General features: G+C 37.6%; 1 protein-coding gene across 1 annotated transcript in view; it reads right to left on the bottom strand.

Annotated features, from left to right (window-relative positions):
• Window positions 1-8451: 8451 nt before the first annotated feature.
• LOC127680341 (selection and upkeep of intraepithelial T-cells protein 2-like) overlaps window positions 8452-21035 on the bottom strand; it is a 175396-nt gene continuing 162812 nt past the window's right edge. Inside the window, exon 10 of the mRNA XM_052175826.1 lies at window positions 8452-9008. Within this exon, the coding sequence (XP_052031786.1) occupies window positions 8452-9008 (557 nt within the window). The remainder of the gene's footprint in view (window positions 9009-21035) is intronic.

The raw sequence follows: 21035 nt of genomic DNA, 5'->3' as shown, positions 1-21035 counted from the left end.
GCTATTGTGAAGGGGGTCATTTCCCTAATTTCTTTCTCAGCTTGCTTATTCTTTGAGTATAGGAAGGCCACAGATTTGATTGGGTTGATTTTATAACCTGCTACTTTGCTGAAGTTGTTTATCAGCTGTAGGAGTTCTCTAGTTGAATTTTTTGGGTCACTTAGGTAGACTATCATGTCATCTGCAAATAATGATAGTTTGACTTCTTCCTTTCCAATTTGTATCCCTTTGACTTCCTTATGTTATCGAATTTCCCGAGCTAGTACCTCAAGTACAATATTGAAAAGATAAGGAGAAAGGGGGCAGCCCTGTCTAGTCCCTGATTTTAGTGGGATTGCTTCAAGTTTCTCTCCATTTAGTTTGATGCTGGCTACCGGTTTGCTGTATATTGCTTTTACTATGTTTAGGTATGGGCCTTGAATTCCTGTTCTTTCCAAGACTTTAAGCATGAAAGGATGCTGAATTTTGTCAAATGCATTTTCATCATCCAATGAAATGACCATATGGTTTTTTCTTTGATTTTGTTTATGTAGTGGATTGCATTGATGGATTTCCGTATATTGAACCAGCCCTGCATTCCTGGGATAAAGCCTTCTTGATCATGGTGGATGATCGTTTTGATGTGTTCTTGGATTCAGTTGGCAAGAATTTTATTGAGTATTTTTGCATCGATGTTCATAAGGGAAATTGGTCTGAAGTTCTCTTTCTTTGTTGGATCTTTGTGTGGTTTTGGTATCAGTGTAATTGTGGCTTCGTAGAAGGAATTGGGTAGTGTTCCTTCTGTTTCTATTATGTGGAATAGTTTGAAGAGTATTCGTGTTAACTCTTCTTTGAAGGTCTGATAGAATTCTGCACTGAAACCATCTGGTCCTGTTCTTTTTTGGTTGGAAGACTTTCTATGACTCCTTCTCTTTCTTTAGGCATTATGGGACTGTTTAGATGATCTCTTTGGTCCTGATTTAATTTTGGCATTTGGTATCTGTCAAGGAAATTGTCCATTTCCTCCAGATTCTCCAGTTGTGTTGAGTACAGGCTTTTGTTGTAGGATCTGATGATTTTTTGGATTCCCTCAGTTTCTGTTGTTATATCTCCCTTTTCATTTCTAAGTTTGTTAATTTGGATACTTTCAATGTGCCCTTTGGTCAGTCTGGATATGGGTTTATCTATCTTGTTGATTTTCTCAAAGAACCAGCTCCTGGTTTTGTTGATACTTTGTATGGTTCTCTTTGTTTCTACTTGATTGATTTCGGCCCTGAGTTTGATGATTTCCTGCCTTCTACTCCTCCTGGGTGAAATAGCTTCTTTTGTTCCAGGGCTTTCAGGTGTGTCATTAAGCTGGTAATGTATCCTCTCTCCATTTTCTTTTTGGAGGCACTCAGGGCTATGAGTTTTCCTCTTAGCACTTCTTTCATTGTGTCCCATAGATTTGGGTATGTTGTGTCTTCATTTTCATTTTGTTCTAAAAAATCTTTAATTTCTTTCTTTATTTCTTCCTTGACCAAGGTATCATTGAGTAGAATATTGTTCAGTTTCCACGTGTATGTGGGTATTCTGTTGTTTTTGTTGCTATTGTCCATAGTGCTCTGATAGGAGGCATGGGATTAGTTCAATCTTCTTATATTTGTTGAGGTCTGTCTTATGACCAATTATATGGTCGATTTTGGAGAAGGTACCATGAGGTGCTGAGAAAAGGGTATATTCTTTTGCTTTAGGATAGAATGTTCTATATATATCTGTTAAATCTAATTGGTCCAAAGCTTCAGTTAGTTTCATTGTGTCCCTGTTTAGTTTATGTTTTCCTGATTGGTCCATTGAGGAAGGTGCAGTGTTGAAGTCACCCACAATTATTGTGTTAGGTGCAATGTGTGCTTTGAGCTTTAATAAAGTTTCTTTTATGAAAGAGGGTGCCCTTGCATTTGGAGCATAGATGTTCAGGATTTAGAGTTCTTCTTGTTGTATTTTTCCTTTGATCAGTAAGCAGTGTCCCTCAGAGTCTCTTTTGATGATTTTGGGTTGAAAGTCAATTTTATCTGATATTAAAATGGCTACTCCAGGTTGTTTCCTGAGACTATTTGCTTGTAAAATTGTCTTCCAGCCTTTTACTCTAAGGTATTGTTTGTCTTTGACCCTGAGGTGTGTTTCCTATAAGCAGCAAAATGTAGGGTCCTGTTTACGTATCCAGTCGGTTAATCTATATCTTTTTATTGGGGCATTGAGTCCATTGATGTTAAGAGATATTAAGGAATAGTGATTGTTACTTCCTGTCATTTTTGACGTTATTTTTTAAATTTGATTGGTTAACTTCTTTTGGGTTTGATGAAAGGTTACTATCTTGCTTTTTCCAGGGTGAAGTTTCCCTCCTTGTATTGGTGTTTTCCTCCTATTATCCTTTGCAGGGCTGGGTTTGTGGATAGATATTGGGTAAACTTGGTTTTGTCATGGAATATCTTAGTTTCTCCATCTACAGTGATTGAGAGTTTTGCTGGATATAGTAGTTTTGGCTGGCATTTGTATTCTCTTAGAGTCTGCATGAGATCTGCCCAGGATCTTCTAGCCTTCGTAGTCTCAGGTGAAAAGTCTGCTGTGATTCTGATAGGTCTTCCTTTATATGGTACTTGGACTTTTTCTCTTACTGCCTTTAATATTCTTTCTTTGTTTAGTACATTTGGTGTTTTGATTATTATGTGACGGGAAGTATTTCTGTTCTGGTCCAGTCTGTTTGGAGATCTGTAGGCTTCTTGTATATTCATGGACATCTCTCTTTTTAGGTTAGGGAAGTTTTCTTCCATAATTTTATTGAAGATATTTGCTGACCCTTTAAGTAGTAAATCTTCACTCTCATCTATGCCTATAATCCTTAGGTTTGGTTTTCTCATTGTGTCCTGGATTTCCTGGATACTTTGGGTTACAAGCTTTTTGCATTTTGCATTTTCTTTAACTGTTGAGTCCATGGTTTCTATGGTATACTCAGCATCTGAGATTCTTTCTTCTATCTCTTGTATTCTGTTGTTGATATTTGCATCTATGTCCACTGATTTCTTCCCAAGGCTTTCTTTCTCCAAAGTTGTCTCCCTTTGAGTTTTCTTAGTTGTTTCTACTTCTGATTTTAGATCCTGGATGGTTTCGCTTAGCTCCTTCACTTGATTGATTGTGCATTCCTGTAATTCTTTAAGAGATTTTTGTGTTTCGTCTTTCATGACCTCAGCCTGTTGACCAAAGTTCTCCTGTATTTCTTTAAGTGTTTTTTGCGTTTCCTCTTTATTGGCTTTTGTATTCTCCTGAATTTCTTTCAATGATTTTTGTGTTTCTCTTACAAGGGCTTCTAACTTTTGATCCATTTTCTCCTGAATTTCTTTAAGTATGTCCTTCATGTGTTCCTGTACCAGCATCATAACCAGTGATTTTAAATCCAAATCTTGTTTTACTGGTGTGATGGTGTATCCAGGACATGCTGGTAATGGAGAATTGGGTTCAGATGTTGCCATATTGCCTTGATTTCTGTTAGTGACATTCCTGCGTTTGCCTTTTGCCATCTAGTTCTCACTGGTATTAGTTGGTCTTGTCAATGCTGGACTCACCAGTGCAAGCTGCCCCTTCCCAGGTGGCCTCTGCTGCACATCTTACCTCCTGCACTGCCTGGAGACAGGGTGCTGTTGCCCAGGCTGTTCAGATCCCGAAGCAGACACCTGAAGGCTCCCGCTGGGGCCCCCGCTGGATTCATCCGAGCACACTGACTTCTCCCCGCTAGCCACCCAGAAGCCCCTCTTGCCTCTTGCAGGACCTGGAGATGTGGTGTTGCTGCCCAGGCTGATCTGGATCCGGAATCGGAGAGATCTGAGTGCTCCCGCCAGAGGCCTCAGGACTGGAACCTAAGCTCTGTGCTACAGGAGCAAGCTGTGCTGTGAGCTCCCAGACTGCCTCTGGGTGCATACCAGGTCTCCCGCACTTCCTGGAGACCGAGTGCTGTGGCCCAGGCTGTTCAGATCCCAAAGCAGGCACCTGAAGGCTCCTGCTGGGGCCTGCTGGATTCACCGGAGCACACCGACTTCTCCCTGCTGGCCGCCCGGAAGCTGGAACCTACTTCTTCAGGATTCCACCATATACAGATGAGCAGCTGAAACACTAGCCTCATGAGACTGAGCACCTACTAGATTCTTCGACCTCACATTCGCAGCTGCCTATTTTTGGGTTAGTTGGACTGCAGACTCTAAGTTATTCTAATAAATCCCCTTAATATTGAGACATATTGCATACTAGAGAACCCTGAGAAATATAATGTCCATCACTTGGGTAAGAAGTTATTCAGTCACTTAACAGATGATTTTATATATATAATAGTCCTCTCAATATTCAAGTACTTTACGAAAAATTATTAAAAATTTTTTTATTCTGAGTAACCATTCTCTTACATACTTCATAATTTAAAACATCTGAGATTATTTATACCTAATATAATGAGATTTCAAGACAGTAATCATATGATATTTTTTCTATTTTTCCTCTTTTATTCATCTATTATGTAGTACATTCCTACTACATCCTCCCTCAAGGGCCTGTGATATTATGTAGGGCTTTTTATCAGTTTTAAAATATATTTATATTAATTCTTGTGAATTTTGTACATGTTGAATATATTATTTTCCCCAAACTCAGATTTATCTTTTTTCCCTACCCTCCCTAACATTGTGATTTTCATTTTTCTTCCCAATTTGTGCTTATCAAATATTTTCCGTTGTGTGATCTTCCACTGTAACATGAGCAAATCATTGGTACTCTTCTCTTCAACCAAAGTGAATTTCCTTCTCAAAGCACCTAACAACTGTTAATATTTTTCTTTTCTGAGACTTCATGTTAAGCCATCTTCTGCATACCAGGGTTTGAACTGGCTTGGGCTTTGAAAGGTTTTATGCATGGTATCACAACCACCATAAATTCCTATGTCTAGCTGCCCTATTGTATCTGGAACACAAGGACTCTCAGATCCTGAATAAACCTATATTTCCCTGACTTCTTTTTAGTGGCAAAAATAGGAGCATTATGTCTGATGGTTGAGGGTTAAATGATCCAAATCTAATTGTTTCAAGACCAGTTCCTTGAAAGCAGAAAACTTAGGTTCCAAAGTGGGCCACTGGTCCACCCAGATATTGGCTTCAGATAGCCATGCCAATAGTATAGCGTCAGGTAGCTTGATGTCACTTGGCTCTGGGTGGGCAGTGGCCACTACAATTGGAAGTGATAACTGACTTTCTGACTGGGTTGTCTAGTTAGTTGTTCATGTTGTGTAACATCATCAAAAAAGGCACAATCATCCATAGTAAGGATAGTACCCATGTCTTTCATAGTATCTCTTCCCTAAAGACTTAGGGGAATATCTGCCACAAAACGTGTAAAAGATCTCTGATTGCTGTCCAAGACCTGCTAACAGACAGGTCAGGTAGTCATTTTGGTGACCCGCTGGCCTCCAACTCCTGTAATGGAGGTCCAGACAGAAATTTGTAATGGGAGAACATTAATGACTCATGCTTTGTTATTACCGTGACATCTGACCCTGAGTGAACTAACCCTTTAATGGGTATACCATCTAAATATATAGTCACCGTCAAGGGGTGAGGAAACACAGGCAAGGTCCGAAAGACTCCTGGCCTAGCAGGGGTTCCTCTTACTTTTGAAATTTAAATTGTCTGTCTGCTTTTGAGAATGAAATTATTTTTTTATTATTTTTATTTTTTATTTTCTATATTCTTTATTTATATTCCAAGTTATTTCCCCTTTCCCAGTTCCCCCTCCCCATAAGTCCTATGAGTCTCTTCCATCCACCCATTCCCCAATCAAGCCCCTCCCACTTCTATGTCCTGTTAATCCCCTACAATGCTGCATCAAGCCTTTCCAGGACCAGGGTCCTCTCCTTCCTTCTTCTTGGGAATCATTTGATATGTGAGTTGTGTCTTGGGGATTTGGAGCTTGTGAGCCAATATCCACTCATCAGTGACTGCATTCCATGGGCGTTCTTTTGTGAATGGTTACCTCACTTAGGATGATATTTTCCAGTTCCAACTATTTGTATAAGCATTGTTTTAAATTGCTGAGTAGTATTCCATTATGTAAATATACCACATTTTCTGTATCCATTCCTTCGTTGAGGGACATCTGGGTTCTTTCTATCTTCTGGATATTATAAATAAGCTATGTTCTTCTATGAACATAGTAGAGCATGTGTTCTTATTACATGCTGGGGAATCCTTTGGGTATCTGGGAGTGGTATAGTAGGGTCCTTCGGAAGTGTCATGCCCAGTTTTCTAAGAAACCACCAGACTGATTTCCAGAGTGGTTGTACCAGCTTGCAATCCCACCAGCAGTGGAGGAGTATTCCTCTTTCTCCACATCCTCGCTAACACCTGCTGTCTCCTGAGTTTTTAATCTTAGACCTTCTGACTTGTGTGAGGTGAAATCTCAGGGTTGTTTTGATTTGCATTTCCCTAATGACTAATGATGTTGAACATTTATTAAGGTGCTTCTCAGCCATTCGAAATTCTTCAGGTTAAAATTCTTTGTTTAGCCCTGTATCCCATTTTTAATAGGGTTATTTGGCTTTCTGGGGTCTAACTTCTTGAGTTCTTTGTATTGGATATTAGCCCTCTGTCGGATGTAGGGTTGGTGAAGATCTTTTCCCAATTTGTTGGTTGCCTTTTTGTCATTTTGACAAGTGTCCATTGCCTTACAGAAACTTTGTAATTTTATGAGGTTCCATTTGCCAATTCTTGATTTTAGAGCATAAGCTATTGGTATTCTGTTCAGGAAATATTCCCCTGTGCCTATATGCTCAATGCTTAAAGAAGAAAACAGCATGGTCATTTCAATAGATGCTGGAAAAGCATTTGACAAAATTCAGCATCCTTTTGTGCTAAAAATCTTGGAAAGAACAGGAATTTAAGACCCATACCTAAACATAGTAAAAGCAATATACAGCAAACAGGTAGCCAACATCAAACTAAATGAAGAGAAACTTGAAGCAATCCCACTAAAATCAGGGACTAGGCAAGGCTCCATATCTTTTCAATATAGTACTTGAAGTTCTACTTAGAGCAGTTAGACAACATAAGGAGGTCAAAGGGATACAAATTGGAAAGGAAGAAGTCAAACTATCACTATTTGCAGATTATATGATAGCATATTTAAGTGACCCCCCCCCCAAAAAAAAAACTCCACCAGAGAACTCCTAAAGCCAATAACCAACTTCAGCAAAATGGCTGGTTATGAAATCTACTCAAACAAATCAGTAGTCCTCCTATACTCAAAGAATAAGCAGGCTGAGAAAGAAATTGGTGAAATGACACCCTTCACAATAGCCACAAACAATATAAAGTGTCTTGATGTGACTCTAACCAAGCAAATGAAAGATCTCTATGACAAGAACTTCAGGTCTCTGAAGAAGGAAATCAAAGACCTCAGAAAATGGAAAGAATCTTCCCTGCTTGTAGATTGGCAGGATTAATGTAGTAAAAATGGCCATCTTACCAAAAATACTATACAGATTCAATGCAATCCACATCAAAATCCCAACACAGTTCTTCATAGAGGTAGAAAGAGTAATTTTCAAATTCATCTGGAATAACAACAACAACAACAACAACAACAACAACAACAACAAAAAACCAGGATAGCTAAAACTATTCTTAATAGTAAAAGAACTTCTGGCAGAATCATTATCCCTGACATCAAGCAGTACTACAGAGCAATAGTGTTTAAAACTGCATGTTATTGGTGCAGTGACAGGCACATAGATCAATGGAATAGAATTGAAGACCCAGAAATGAACCCACACATCTATGGTCACTTGATCTTTGACAAAGGAGCTAAAACCATCCAGTGGAAAAAACATAGCCTTTTCAACAAATGGTGTTGGTTAAACTGGAGGTCAGCATGCAGAAGAATGAAAATAGATCCATTATTATCTCCTTGTAGTAATCTCAACTCCAAATAAATCAAGGACCTCCACATAAAACCAGACACACTGAAACTAATAGAAGAGAATGACAATTCTTATCCCAATAGGCCTAGCTGAGGGGAAGTTCTGTCTCAGGTAATCAGGCTTGCCATAGTCCCTACAGGTGTGATCAGGGGGCCCAAAAGGAGGAAGGTGCATAGTCTGTACATGCTCATTAACAAGGTGTCAATGGAGGCAGTCAGGAATGCAATGATGGCCACACCAGAATCCAAATTTGGAGTGGCAATAACCCATTTATGGATATCATCAATCCTTATGGCTGCCACAGCATTGCAAATGGGGTTGTTAAGACCTTTCCACGCAAGATGCTTGATGAGCATGTCTCTAATGGGGCTACCATAGAACCACTTTTCTATTTCATCAGTCATATTGGACAGGAAGTCCATGAAGGACACCCTAGACTTCTAGAAAAGATTGAGAAAGTATGCAGAGGGATCACAAGGGGTTCAGGCCTTAAGGGCCTTAAAGGCAATGTCAGCATCCTGGTTAAAATAAGTACACAGTTCAATAGGGGCCTGGGTGACAGGGTTAATGTAAGTCCTATGGCCAGTAAGTATGTCAAAAGTAACATTGAATTTACACTCTAGGTTAATCTTAGCTTGATACTCAGCCAAGTCAAGATATTTAGACTTATAATTAAGAAACACCACAAGGTCAAATACCACCTTAAGGAGATTATACCAATCAAAATAGGTCTGGATGTTCGTGGCCCACTGCTTCATTACTTGTTCAAAATAAGGGGAATCTGGGCCAGAATCATTGGCAACTTTTCTGACTGGTGCTAAGTCAGCCAGAGGAGTGGGAATACAGGGCCAAATCACTGCATCAGGGCCAGGATTGACAGGAAAAGCCTCAAGACTTACCTGTGGAGAATGAGGGCCATGGGGGAGTGCCAGTCTAGCACTAGCACAGGGATGGGCATAGCATTCCTGGACCACAGCTGCAGTGATCACAAGAAGGTAATGTCTTCCTAGATCACACCAGGGGTAAGATGGGGGTAACTCTAATGGGTCAGGAGCAGAAGGGTTATGTGTCAGGATTCTGGTACAACAGGAATAGAAGAAAGCTTAGAGCCTGATGGCATTAGGACCAGAGCAAAAATGTCCTTTCTCTTCATCACTAAGAGCATCTTGTTTGTCCTGAGAAAATGGGATGGGCTAAGTAATGGAAAGGTGAATATTAGCCTAATCCTGGCAGTGTTTTTATGGGCTGTTATCACTTCCTCTGGGTAAGAATTGTTAAGATTGGGGATGACTGTATGGAGACTAGGGATAAAAAACAAGGGAGGGGGTAAGCCCAGACTATACATTGTACTTGCAGCCATAAAAGAAAATACACATCTAGAAGTCAGGTTCTCTCATATTCTTCATTGATATCCAGAAGGCCAAAATTATGGCCTCCTCCCAAAATTGTTCCAGGTCATGAGCCTTAACCTTGAGACCATGAATAAGCTGTATGGTTTTTCAGTATTTAATCTAGAGTTCCTTGATAGTAGAAGGAAGGGTACCCATTACAACTACCACACAGGCAGAAATGAACAGATATGACAGACAAAGTGATCAAAGTCTCATACTAAGCAGGGACCTCTTTCAGATATAGCTCAAAGGCCCTATGCCTGTAAGGGGCCCTCAAAATTGAAATGCATTCAGGAGATGATACTCAGTACCACTACCTGGGAGATTAGCCCTATGTCAGGTACAGGGATGGATCCAAATTGAAAGTGAGTAACTCATAGAAATGAGCAGACAAAGACAAAGAAGACAGAAAACCTGTCCAGCATGCTTACCCTCAAACCAAGACCAAAAGTGAGAGCATGTCAGTTGCCAGGATGAGCAAACAAAGACAAAGAAAGAAGAAAAGCTGTTCACCATATCCTCACCCTCAAAGAAAAACTAGAAGTGAAAGTTCGATGGTCATCTGAAGAAACAGTAAGAAAATACAAAGAGAATCTTTCCAATCTTCCCAGAATGGAAATTGGGAAGGGGGATAACATTTGAAATGTGAATAAATTAAAAAATTAAGAAAAAAAAAACAAGAAAAAAACAAGAAAAATTAGGTTCCCCACACTCACCTTCACAAGACCCACAACATCAAACACTAAGGGCCAACAATAAAGCAACTGAAGGAGGGAAAACATCAGCACTGTGAGAAATGTAGTGCAAACTTCTGGTTCTTTGAAGGGTTAGTTTTGCCAAATGATGTTTGCTGAACCACACGGGTAAAAGAATATCTTGCTAAACAAACACATGAAAGACTGTTTTCCCAAAGCAGACATAAGTGAAAAGATGTTTGGATATAGCAGACATGTGAGAGTACCTTTGATCAAAGAGTATAAATATGACCCCACAAACATTAGGAGATGAGCACTGAGCATTGATTTAGTTTTCTCTGCCTTGCTATCCTTCCTTAAAGACACCCATGTATTCCTTTACCTTACATAGGGTTGTTGAGGTCAACTTGTGATAACTCTGCTTTTAAGAGAAACTTGCCCAAGCACTGCTTGTGAGTTTCCTGTGGCAGCATGTTTCTTCCATGGCCTCACCTCAGGCTGTTTGGTGAGCCTGACAGTTTCATCAGGATTGAACTGTAGCTGCCAGTTTGTACCTGATATCAGCATGCTGAAAGGGCTGCACTGTAGCTGTTGGCTCATGCCTGTTTTCTGCTTGCCTAGAGGACTGGACTGCAGCTGCTTAGTATTATTTGTTGTTTGCTGCATGACTGAGCTGCTGCCCCCCCCACCCACTCAAATCGAGCTCAACCTTGAAAAACTATTGCTAAAGTGGTCCACTTCCTATGTAATCTAATAGCTTTTCTCTTCCACTGCCTCAGCTGGGTGGTGGGCTAGAGGAGAGGTTGAACCCTTATTAAAAGCAGGTTGCAAAACAATTATGCCTACAAAGAAGAGAGCATCATGTAGAACTGTGAGCACAGTACCTGCAGCAATAGGCCAAAACGAGCCCCAAGAAGAGGAAACAAGTGACAAAACAAGAATGATGAAGTAGTCCATAGATGAAGTTGGGTGCTACATGCTGCCTGTACTCTGGACTGGCCACTGTCTAACCCTATTTGCCTTTAAGGAATGAAGGTGAGGTGGCAAGGCAGAGACTCTACAGACTCCTGGAACAGGTAAGAAACATCACAGCAAGCTTATCTGAACACTACTACAAGCTCATTTAATACCCTCCACCTACTCCTTATTGGTCCCAAGAAAGCATTTTCTCTAAACAGCAGTTCCTGATTGGCTGGCACTGTCTGCATCAGCAATTCTTGGTCTCTCAGGCAGTCTTCAATTAGATCCCCCTTCAAGGTGATGCCTTTGTGGTGTGCAGACCCTAATGTTTATGCTGAGGCAGCCACTGCTGTTCCTCCTACAGTCATGTTGCAATTGCATTGAAGAAAAATATCTTGTAGTAGTGGAGAGACAGCTCAGTGGTTTAGAGATATCACTCTTATTACTGCTAATCTAAACATCCTGAGGTCTATTCCCAGCAACTCTATGGTTGGTCATATTCATCTATATTATGATGTGGCGGCGTCTTCTTCTGTGTCTGAAGACATCTATAGTAAACAAGTAAAATGATTAATAAAAAAAACAAACAAACAATGTCTACAAAATATATTTTATCTACAGTTGGATGAATCTGGGGAGGTGGGGTAGGTATAACATATATACTCAGAGGTCCAATAATGAGTTGATATTCTGTCATTTAAGTACTCATTAATTTACCACTACAATATAATTTTTATATTAACCTTTCAATGATTTACCTTTGCATGGTTTTATATATTGGTATTTTTGTATTTCCTTATTCTCATTTGAGGAAAATATTTCTCAAATGATTTCAAAGTTTTAGTTGTATTGGTGTATTTTAAAATTGATTATTTTTATTCTTGTGAAAAACTATTCAGGATGGTTACAATTATGAGCATAAAACAACTTCCTTCTCAGAACTTCACACTTTGTTACTTTTTCCCTTACAGTGTTTGATATGCAACAGCTATCCAATACTCATTTAAAGATATTCTAATAAGGACATTAGTGTAATTAAATATAAAATTATAAATTGCCATCTGTATATAAGAAGTTTTGTGGAATATTATATACCTGACCCTGACTACCATTATATCAGAAACAATGTGTTGATAATATCTTCGGTGCCATTTAAGCCTTAATATTTATTACCTTATATTATCTTGCTGAACAACAATGGAAAAGAATGAAGTTTTTTCACATATATAGTGAAAGAGTAAAAGAATATGCAAGAAAATTAAATCTTGCCTGTTTACATATATATGTATACATACACACACATATATAGGTATATATACATATATATATGACAAAATAATCTATGTGGAAAACAGAGTCATCAAAATATTACTGAAGAACCTCAATCTTGGTATTTTTAGAAGGTTTGAAAAGTGTCTACAAAAAATTTGATCCATTCCTTGAAGCATAGTGTAAGTAAATCTGAGAACCCAGTCAGCATTCTGCATGTTGTTATCAAGAGAACAAAAGAAGCCTATTATTTTCAAAATTGTCTTCAAATTTCTTTTATTATTTTCTATCTGTATTGTTTGGCTGCATATTTGTCTATGCACCACATGGTACCTATATAGCTCAGAAGAAAGCATCAGATGATAGGAAAGCATCAGAAGAAAGGAACAGGAATGGCAGATAGTTGTGAAATGTCATGTGTATGCTGGGAATCCAACCCAGTGCTTTGTAAGTGAAGTTAGTACTCAAGCACTGAGCCATCTTTCCAGCACATGCCCTTAATTTTTGTTGTTGTTGTTATACACTTGAGGTAAAAACTCAAACAAGAGAAACTAGGACTTGCTTTAAATACTAGCATGAAACATAAAAAAATTAGGAATTAACTTGTCTCCTCTTGAGAAACTGAGTTAACATTGGCTAATAATAAATTATAAAGGAGGACCTTCAAGGTAATTGCTCTATGTTAGGCTTAAAGTAATGGGCCTTCTAATTTACTTACATGATTTGTATAACCATAATGTTGAAATGGTTTCAACACTGAAAATAATCAGTAGAAATCCTAGAACCAGTTTCATATTCCCCATCCAGCAACTGTACAAAGAAAATAAGGGATCTGAAAAAGAAACTAAGGAAATTTAAAAATTAGAAAATTAATGAGTTCATGTACAAGAAAAAGAGAAATTAAATGATATAATTTAATGTTATTTTACTGCTGATTAGAATTTTCAGAGTGGAAGAAAACATTCAATCATTAAGGAGATTAAGGCAAGAGTACAGAGTCCAGCCTCTGATATATAATAACATTTTCTATCAAAAAAGAAGAGAAGAAACAAACAAAGAAAAACAGAAAAAGGAGAAAGAAGACCTAAGAAATATAAAATGTAGCTATATTGTTTTGTTACTTAAAGTGGACTGATTCAACCAATCCTTACAACTATAAAAAATAGATATTCATGTCATTTTTGTTTTTATCCACTATTGTCAATTTTAATTTGATGATACAATTGTATGAAAATTTGAGGACATAATTAAAATAAGTTGAGAAATTTTTTGGTTTATATGTATTAGTTTTGGGAGCCGTATTGTAGGGATCAAAATTAACCTCCAAAATATCCATATACACTCCTTGGACATTTATAATATATTATGTGGAAAAGAAATCTTCAGTAGAAATTATAGAAAATGAAGCTCCATAACCATAGGTGCAAGGAACTAAAATGATCCTATACTATAAACAAACTCAGAAGTGCATAAATAAAGCTCTGATTAACAACAGAAATAAAGGGTTTTTATAATTAGAAAGTATGCAAGGCAAGTGCATTGGTCCTTCCTAGACCCTTTGGGAAAGAATATTTAGTCTAGTGAAAGAAATTTCAGACTTCTGATTCCCAGAACTATGAGAGCAAACATTTCTTAGCTTAAGACATTAAATTTAAGGTAATTTGTGTGCTTATCAGGAAAAAATGTAATATAAAATGGGCATAATGAATTCTAGTAGATAGAATTCAAATAGAATAGATCTTAAGGAAAAGTGGACTTATAAAGCCTGAAAATAGTCCCACATTTATTTTTAAGGTGTCCAAGTGAACTACAAAAGAACATTGAAAATTGGGGAAATAATTGCTGACAAAATGAGAAGTTTACTAGAGAGAAATCATAAAACAGGGACAAACAGGAATCCTAAATTGAATGGCATAATGAAGGAAATAAAAGGCAACAGAAAGAATAAAAAACATAAGAATTTTTTAAGCAGAGAAAATATTACTCAAGCTAAAGAAATGGACATGCATTGGAATTATTCAGAGTGGGAAGGATAAAATTAAAAAATGAAAAATTATAATGTATTATGGACATATTCAGAGAGCTAAGTTTTGCATAATAAAAATTATGGAAGGAAAAACCGATGAAAATGTCACAAATCTAGGAAAACATAGGAGCTACAGGCTACACAAAGTTCAATGACATCCAGTTTAATTCAAGACAGTTTTCTGTAGGAAATCTTATATACATGCTGTTAAAAATAAAAGAGTATCTCTTGATACAAAGCTGAATCCAGGGTACCTAATATAATATTGTAATCTATGAATCTTGAACAGCACTTAGATATAGGTAATACTATCTGGTGAAGAATATGACTGTCATTAATGAACATGTAACCCAGCATATAGGATATAGAGAGGTTGTAAATAAATATCAATGAAGAAAATTTCTAGAGATTCAAATATAGAATTGAGAATATGACATTCAATGGAATTGCTGATCATAGAATGGCTAATATTAAAATAATAATGTTAGTCTCTGTACTAAGTATGACTACAAAGAGACAGTTGAGGGAAGAGAGATTAAGCAGAACTACAGATAAGTAAAAAATGTTATTCACAAGAAACGAAAATGAACAATAGAGTTTTAGGCCCCAAGACCTAAAGAATACCAGAAAAACATTTTATGAACCATAGACCTGATAAAGTAATATCACATAGACAGATAGCAACACACACACACACACACACACACACACACACACACACACACACACACACATGTGCACACACACACCAATAGTAAGTTATTCAGTTAGTGATATGCAAAGTGATACCATATTCAGTTGCTTATAAAGTACTTCTACACCAAAATGAGCATGCCTCTTCACTAATCCTTTCAAGATAGCTGACTGCAGCTATGAAACTGACAAACCTTTAATTATCAGGAAGAAGTAAACACTGTTGACTCTTGAAATGCCCCAAATTTTCTGTAACCTCTCTCTCTCTCTGTGTATATATATATGTGTGTGTGTGTGTGTCTGTGTGTACGTTTAACATATACATTTTATACAATATATGATATATACATTAATATCCACTTATACACTTCACTATTTGCCACTAAGTGTTCTGGATATTAATGTATATATCATATATTCTGATTATGAATATAAATTCAAATTGTTTGGCTTTATTAATAAAATCATAGGTAAATTGATTACCTGGTGTTATTCTAAGAATATTGCATGGGAATGACAAAAGTACTGTATAGCAAGAGGTTGGAAAAAGAGAACAAAGAGACCCTGATGCTGACCACTGTGATTCTGAGGGCTTTTCTTTTACTATGAAAAATGTGTACATTAGTAGCCACTCGTGCTCTTCACTGTTTACCACTAAATCTTCTGTACAAGCATTCACGTATAAGACTTTAAAGAATAAAATATTGTAAAATATTGAAATCATGTTTAATGTTATTATAATCATCACAAACTCTATTTTCAAATAAATATCATATTTAATAGATCCTCAGAAATTTAAAAATCCTCATTAAATTGCATATAAGTAAAATATCATTATAATTATATTGAACTTTCTTATATTTCACATTTTTTCAGAATGGACTCTAAATAAAAACTGATAACAATTTTTGACCTGTAGTCATACATTTATATTGACAAATAAATGACAAAAATAATGAAAGTAAATGTGACTTGATTTAATAATACTTTCTGAAGCTCTGTTTCTTCCTGTGGCAGGAGCAGAAGCATCTTGTCCTGAACATAGCTGAAAACACTGGCAGATTTAGGTGTTGCCTCCCACAGCACTCTCTTAGAACATGATCTTTTAAGATTACATCAAACCACAGATTCTCATAGCAACGATGAAAATTTCACATAAATAACATTCACACAAGACAATAATTTAGGAGAACAGAACCAAAGATATGCTACTAATAATAACTCTACCTGTGTTCCATAATTGCAGATACATAAGAAGGATTATTGCAGAGGAGATAATGAAAAACAGGGGTTGTGAGAATCTTAGAATGTTGTTTACTATACAATTACACGCTTCACCATTAGGTAAATATCCTAGAACAGAGAGAGTTAGAATTAACAAAAGGAGTTTATGCATATGACAACACCAACTCAAGGACAGCCAACTGACAAGATGGGCATCATTATCCACTCCCATTCATCTCATAAACAGAACTATAGCATCAAGCTTGGCTTGGGACTAGCACATCTTGGTTGGAGTTCTAAGACTACCATACCTAAAATAATTTATTTTTCTAACCCTAACAACCTAAGGTAGCACAAAATTTATGGAATTGGGGACTGGCAACAGCTTAACTCATACAAGCTTTTATCAGATTCAATCTTTTTGCAAGAGTAGCTGTGAGAAGTGCATGAGTTGAAATAAGTGAATTAAGTTGGACCCACAGATTCTGAAAACAGAAGTCACTTTCTCCTTCAGCAGTGCAGGAAGTACACTTTCACATTTCATTTGCTAAGACCCTGCTCAGAAATTTCCCTCCTTTATTATTTTTAGCTTTTTCATTGTATAATTTCTTTATTTACATTTCAAATGTTAGTCCCTTTGCCAGTCCCCACCTGGAAATCCTCTATCACACTCTCTCCCCATGCTTCTATAAGAATGTTCCCCCACCAACCTGCCCACTCTCCCTCCCCACCCTCAAACTCCTCTAGGCTGTGGCACTGAGCCTTAATAAGACCAAGGGACTCTCCTCCCATTGATGCCAGACAATGCCATCTGCTACATATGCGTCTGAGTCCCTCTATGTATACACGTTTGTAGGTGGTTTAGTCACCGGGAGCTATGGGGGGGGGGGCATCTGGTTTGTTGATATGGTTGTTCTTCCAACAAGGAAGGGCTTGCAAACCCCTTCAGCTCCTTCAGTTCATTATTTAACTAATCCTTTAGGGACCCTATGATCAGTACAATGGTGGGTGGCAAGCATCAACCTCTGTATATGTCAGGCTTTGTCAGAGCCTCTCAGGAGACAGCTATATAAGACTCTTGTCAGCATGCATTTCTTGGCATCTACAGTTGTGTCTGTGTTTGGTGACTGTATATGAGTTAGATTCCTAGATGGAATACTCTCTGGATAGTCTTTCCTTCACTCTCTGCTTCTCAATTTGTCTCCTTATTTCCTCCCATAAATATTTTGCCCTCCTTTGAAAGAAGGACCAAGCCACCCACACTTTGGTCTTCCTTCTTATTGAATTTCTTCCTTCTTATTAACATCATATGTGAATTGTATCTTGGATATTCTGAGATTTGGGGCTAATATCCACTTATCAGCAAGTGCACACTTTGTGTGTTCCTCTATGATTTGGTTGCCTCACTCAGGATGTTATTTTCTGGTTCCATACATTTTCCTAAGAATTTCATGTATTCATTGTTTTTAATAGCTGAGAAGCTAAACAGACAGTATAGAGGGTCTCTATACAGATTAACAAATATGTGAACATATTTTAGTTAATCCTCATATCACCTTGCAGGAAAGGATGTACAATATTTCTGAAGTAGCTATAAATATATTTTAGACAAGATAAGGACTTTTTGGCTTCTAGCCTCTGGAAGACATGAAATCACAACTTATATTTTTGTTTTGCCAGAAACACCATTGGGGATGTAATATAAAAAACTATCTAATATGAAAACAGAATAAAGTTCCCCTAACCATCATGGACTAGATTATTTCATTGACTAAGAAGTCTCCACAATCTGGAAGATATACAAGAAGAAACATTAAACCAAGTCCTGAAAGTAATAGTAAAACAACATGGAGTTAATCATACATGTAGATCAATCTCTTGAGAGGTCCAATCAAGACATTACTGTACTCCTGCTTGCAAAAAAATGACAGTGATTTTATCTCACCTTTCATGAACTCTCTTTACATTAGTTCCATCGTGCTCCTTATTATCAACAATTATAATTTATTGTTTAGAAATCAAGAGATTGATTTTTATAGCCACTTGTACAAAGCTGCTAAACTATTATTCTGATTATTCGGTCTCTGAACCTTTACAAACTTTTCAAAATATTTAAATGTGCTTGTCTCAAAAGGCTTAGAAGAAACTTTGTTTATTTTTCTCTCATTTGTTTTCATGCAACATTTGGTGAGAAAAACAAATCACACCTCCTTCTTCTATGTAAGCAAATATTTATTAGCCTCCTCTAAGGGTCAACTCCCTCACATTGGGTATCATCTTTTGGCAGTTTCTACTACCACAAATGTTTCCTGGAGGTAATAAATCTCATGTGCACAACAAAATTAAGACATAATTATATCAAAACTGGGTTTATATTCCTGCACAAGCATCATAACCAAGGAGGAAAGTGTTTATTCAGCTTATACTTTCACATTGCTGTTCATCACCAAAGGAAGTCAGGACTGGAAATGAAACAGGTCAAGAATCAGGAGCTGATGCAGAAGTGATGAAGGGATGTTACTTACTGGCTTGTTTCCTCTGGCTTGCTTTCTTTTAGAACCTAAGACTACCAGACCAGGGGTGGCATCATCCACAATGGGCCCTCTCTCCTTGATTACTAATTGAGAAAATGTCTTACAGCTGGATCTCAAGGAGGTATTTTAGCAACTGAAGCTCATTTCTCTGTGATAACCCCAGCTTGTGTCAAGTTGACACACAAAACCAGCCAGTACATTTAACGCTTTGTCAGCTTGGCACACAAACACATCACTATGAAACCTCAACTCTTACTATCTTATCCATCCCCAAGATCTAAATAACTTTAAATGTTCCACAGTCTTTACATATTAAAAGCTCAATCCCTTTAAAATATCCAATATCTCTTGAAATTCAAAGTCTAACTGTGGGCTCCACTAAAATACCTTCTTACTTCAAGAGGGAAAAATATCAGGGCATGGTCACATTCAATAAGAAATCAAACTCCAACTGCCCAATATCTGGGATCCACTCACAATCTTCTAAGCTCTTATAAGGGTTTGAATACCTTCTCCCACTCTGCCCTATGTAGCACACACCTTGTCTTATAGGCTCCAGATCCTTTTACTCCACTGCTGCTGCTGTTCTTGGTGGTCATATCATGGTACTGGTATCTCCCAAACACTGCTGTCTTCTGCTGTAACTAGGCTTCACCAATAGCCTCTTAGAGGTGCGAAGCCTCAACTCCTTTGCATGATCCCTTCAGTTGTGGGCCATAAATTGCAACTGAGGCTGCACCTTCACAAATGGCCTATCATGACCTCTCAGAGTGATGAGCCTCAGCTGCTTTTCAGTACACATTCACACCTTCAAAACCAGTACCACCTGGATGACTCTTACATATCACCGAGTCTTGCTGTAGTATGAGGTACAACTCTCTTTCTGGAATACAGCCTCTCTGTGCTCTCAGAAAAACACTTCCCAGAAGATTTTACAACAATCATCACTAATTTCTTAGTTCCAGCTAATCAGCATTAATAATCCCTGTAATGCAAAGTTTTCGCTTCAGTAGTTCTGGTATCTTGTTAATCATTTCTGATTGTTGAGCCCCAGCTAAGCAAAATCATAGGATCTTACAATCAAAATAGCAATGGCCCTGATAAGAGTCTTTAATCTTCCCTTTGAAATTTCACAAGCCAGGCCTTCATCTTCTGCCTTGTTCTGAATATTATCTTCCAAGCTCCAACACAACATCCCAAAGAGCTTCTAACACCAAATGGATCTTCTAGCCAAAAGTCCCAAAGTCCTTCCATAGTCTTCCCCAAAGCATGGTCAGGTACTCACAGGAATCCCCACTATGCTGGTACCAATTTGTTTTAGTCAATGTTCCTCTTCCTGAACAAACGTCATGACCAAAAATCAATTGAGGAGGAAAATATTTATTCAAGTTATAAATTTAAATTTCTGTTCATCACCAAAGGAAGTCAGGACTGTAACTCAAACAGGTCAGGAAGCATGAGCTGATGCAGAAGCCATGGAGGGGAGTTACTTACTATATACTGCTTCCCCTGGCTTGCTCAGCTTGCTTTCTTATATAACCCAAGACTACAAGCCCAGGGATGGCGCCATCCACTATTGGCCCTTTCCCCTTGATCACTAATTGAGAAAATGCCTGACAGCTGGATCTCATGGAGGCATTTTTCAACTGAAGCCAATTTCTCTGTGATAACTCCAGCTTTTATCAAGTTGACACACAAAACCAGCCAGTATATAATCTTCCATAAAGAAAAGTTCTATAAATTAACTAAGGAAGCAGTTTCAAATTAAAAAAAGGTCATGGTTCAAGTCCATGGAAAGAGGACACTATAGATTGATTGAGACAAACAGGCTCAAAACAACAGTTTTGGGGTGCTGGCATGCCTTGGTGATACAAAAAGCACAGAAAACTCCAGGCTATAAATCACCTCAGTTCTTTCAATTTTAGGCAGAAAATAGTTAAAACATGTTTTCCTTTGAAGGAACAATACTGTGTGCTTAGCATTTCTGGTTTATCTTATGCTTATTTTTGAGCACAGGTCACTTCATTCCTCCCATAAAATGATATGCATATAGAATATGAAGTTATCAAACAACATAATTTAAAAAAGAGTAGCAAGTACTCTTATCTGCAGAACAACAACTCCAATATTATGTGAATACATTTCTCTTGGAACATTTTGAGACTTTATGTTGTTGATAAATTATAGAAGTCTATTTTAGAATTTTTTCTTCTATAATAAGGGCATCCGTTCTACTCTCTCTTCCATGTCCAAATGGAAAATGATTTTGCCTTG

This window comes from Apodemus sylvaticus, chromosome 3 (genome assembly GCF_947179515.1).
Source record: "Apodemus sylvaticus chromosome 3, mApoSyl1.1, whole genome shotgun sequence".
NCBI classification, from domain to species: domain Eukaryota; kingdom Metazoa; phylum Chordata; class Mammalia; order Rodentia; family Muridae; genus Apodemus; species Apodemus sylvaticus.
The sequence above is the reverse complement of the archived record's forward strand: the minus strand, read 5'-3'. Positions and strand labels throughout refer to the sequence as shown.